The 3,113-nt window shown below is 40.5% G+C and overlaps 1 protein-coding gene across 1 annotated transcript; it reads left to right on the forward strand.

Annotated features, from left to right (window-relative positions):
* Positions 1-834: 834 nt before the first annotated feature.
* On the forward strand, positions 835-3,076 carry LOC119730170. Its single transcript, XM_038202959.1, has 3 exons — positions 835-1,514; positions 2,025-2,836; positions 3,030-3,076. Exons 1-3 carry the CDS (start codon positions 835-837, stop codon positions 3,074-3,076), a joined length of 1,539 nt encoding a protein of 512 aa, XP_038058887.1.
* The last annotated feature ends 37 nt before the right edge of the window (positions 3,077-3,113 follow it).

Below are 3,113 nucleotides of genomic sequence, written 5' to 3' on the forward strand. Positions count from 1 at the left end.
TAAAATCAATGATTTGTGTCCCCTTTTTTGGGCTGGAATATTTTGGACTTTTTAAAGTTACCAACACAACACCTATAAATGTTTTAAAAGCAGCAAATGAGTATTCTGTAACATTTTCATGGGTTGAGTTTCTTCTAAAGTAGTTGCAACTCTACCAGGCCTATACACTACATCTCATCATAAATGGTGTAAATCAGTGTCAACAGGCCTACAGTATTTAGCAATATGTTTTCGTAACAACAATGTATATTTCATTGTCATGTTTCAAATTCAAATAAATAGTTATTATAGACCCTTTTATCTAAATATGTGGCAACACCAGGATTTCCTTAAAGGGAAAATACAACATTTGCAAACATCGAAAAATAAAACTACCAAGTTTTTACGAAATACACAACAGGATGTTGGTAAATGACAGTCTAAAGCATCCTGTAAAATTATGGCACCTGGTGTGAAGTCACTTTCAAGAAAATGGTAATTTTGTATACATTTCCAACTATTTTTCAACTACTGCTCCAAATGTACCATTTTTTTTTCAGTCCAAATTTTGTTTGCTATTGGTTGCATGTTCTGAATGGGTGCAGGCCAGCTAGACTGGTTCCCTTATCGTACAATTTCCCGGCATCTATAAATTAATCCATTTAATCTTCAGTGGAGTCAGGGAACCAGACTACTCGAACATTTTTGTTTTTCTTAGTTTTTCCAGCATTTTCCAACACAAAACTTCAAACATGTCAGTGTAACAATAATTTGATATATATACTAACCCCTCAAATAGTTCATTTCTGAAAATTAAAGCAAATGCCAATGATGTACATTCCCTTTAATCAATTTATGAGAGCTGATAATTTTTTTTCTCTTTGTTTTCTCTTAGTGAATCACACCAGGATTTATGAGCTGATCTCGTCAAACGCGATAGACCTGGACCCATTTGCATTTCCACTTCACCTAAACGGTTCATACTCCAGAGTAGCAGCAATCCGAACTGATGTTTGTCCTGGCAATGTTACCTCATGTTTCCATGGTTTCACCATCTCTATGTGGCTGCTTGCCAACGATACGTCAGTCACTGATGAGGGTGTGTACTACCTCTCTAGCGGAGCTCAGAGAACGGAGTCCTGTGGGTTCTACTTTCGTCTTGATTCAGTGAACTCTGACCCCAATGGGTCAAGGGTCGGTGTCTTTGACATTGCCGTGGCAACCGCAGATACTCTGTGGAAAGTGCGTTACCAGGCCAGAATGTCAGTGAAGTCACATGTCATGATGTCATGGGGACCCGACGTCAGGTTGGATGTGTACATTGATGGTATCTGCGCTGGTAACCCTGACACCGATGAAGGATACCAGCGTTATCCATTGACCTCATGCTCAGACGATCCATTCCAAGATTTGTACATCGGTGGAAGGAATGACTTGGCTAGTGGCGGGTTTGCTGTGGCTGACGTTGGAGAACTTATCATCTGGGATGCTTGGAAGAACCCCATTGACGTCTACAATCTTGAACAAGAAGGTAAGTCTGTTGGAAGACAAAACAAATACGAGCTTAACCTTTTATTTGTAAAATCATGTTTGATTCCAATCATCGTAATTTCAACATGTTTTATGCTTAACCATTCCTGAGAAAAAAAAAATCCACAAAAAAAACAAGACAGCCTCAAAACTCCAAATCCTGACAAATTGGTATGTCCCACCAATCAATTCATTCCATGGAATTGGTTCACACACAACAAATCCCAAAACAGGATTGCTAAAAATTCGAACATTAGAACTGAATTTATGTTGTATAAAAAACTTGTCCCTTTCAGACTTTCAGCCTAATAATTACATTACTTTCTACATAAAGTTTCCATAACTATTACCAAGCAAACTGAATGTTAAATTTCTTTTGCTCCGAATTCCACAGGAGTGCTACATGCCTACTATGAGACCTGTGTGTCATTGGGATTTCTGTCCACCTCACTGCTACCTCCAACTCAATCAAATTTCTCTGATGGTTCACATCCACCACTGCCTTGGCAATGCAGAGCAGCGTGTGATGGGAATGGATTCAAATATGCCGCAATCGGTGGGGATGGTCCGCAATGCTACTGCATTGCTAACTACACATACATGGAATCAGATCCTGAAGGGTCCTGTAATGTCTGCCCAGGTTACACTGGAATTACTTGCGGAAGTTCTGATAGCCTGAGTTTGTATCACCTGCCATCATTCCTACAACAAATTCCTGCTCAAGAGACTATCCAAGGCTTGTCTGTCGGTTTAGACGGGGTCCAGTCAGATGAGGGTAATTACTCAGTAACGACGCAGACAAATATCAATATTAGTTTCTATGTCAGCATGGGTGAAGATGTCCTGTATTCCATCTCTGGAGACAACCGTTTAGCTGAGGTTCAGACGTTTGAAGCATCCACCTATTTGCTATTCCCTGAGGCTGGTTTGTATCACCTGACTGTCATAGCAACCAATCAGATCAGTCATTTAGAGAGGGAATTATGGGTAACAGCTAAAGAAAATCCAGTGCAGTTGGGTGTCCCTTTTGTTGAAATCTATGCAGATCTGCTAGCTGGTATGTCTGAACTGGTGCATGTCTGGGTAGTGATAGCCAATGGGAGTCCTGATATGTCTTGTAGTCTTGACTTTGGTGATGGCAAGATCGAACCCATCCTTGGTAATCAGTCTAGTCATGGTCTCACTCATAGATATGACAGCTCTGGTGTGTTTCTCATCACAGTCAGCTGTGAAGGACCAGACTTGCGATCTATGAATGCCTCAGCTACGATAGTAATACAGGAACGCATCACCATCACTCTAAATACAACATTTAGAGTGATCAAGGGTGAGAATCTGACAATTCCATTCCAAATCTCCGGCACTAACATCACCGATCTTAAAGTTCTGCTGGATGGTGTATCCTCCTTTTCAAACTTCACATGCTCAGAGAATTTCTCTTGTGAGGGGTTCCTAGGAAAAAGTTCCACAAACATTCTAGGAACTCATGTCTTCGAGGTCCGTGCTTCTAATCTCATCAGTGGTCAAGTTACTTCAAGAGCTGACGTCTACATCGGAGTCCCAATAAGCAATATTTCATATCAAATCAACAGCACTGTTGCAAT

The sequence above is a fragment of the Patiria miniata genome, unplaced genomic scaffold, assembly GCF_015706575.1.
Source record: "Patiria miniata isolate m_02_andy unplaced genomic scaffold, ASM1570657v1 HiC_scaffold_1, whole genome shotgun sequence".
Classification (NCBI taxonomy): domain Eukaryota; kingdom Metazoa; phylum Echinodermata; class Asteroidea; order Valvatida; family Asterinidae; genus Patiria; species Patiria miniata.

Coding starts and splice junctions, on each gene's coding strand:
- LOC119730170 (XM_038202959.1), top strand. CDS start 835: ATGAGAGCTGATAATTTTTTTTCTCTTTGTTTTCTCTTAGTGAATCAC. Junction 1,515..2,024: donor AATCTTGAACAAGAAGGTAA/GTCTGTTGGAAG, acceptor TTGGCAATGCAG/AGCAGCGTGTGATGGGAATG. Junction 2,837..3,029: donor AACATTTAGAGTGATCAAGG/GTGAGAATCTGA, acceptor TAATCTCATCAG/TGGTCAAGTTACTTCAAGAG.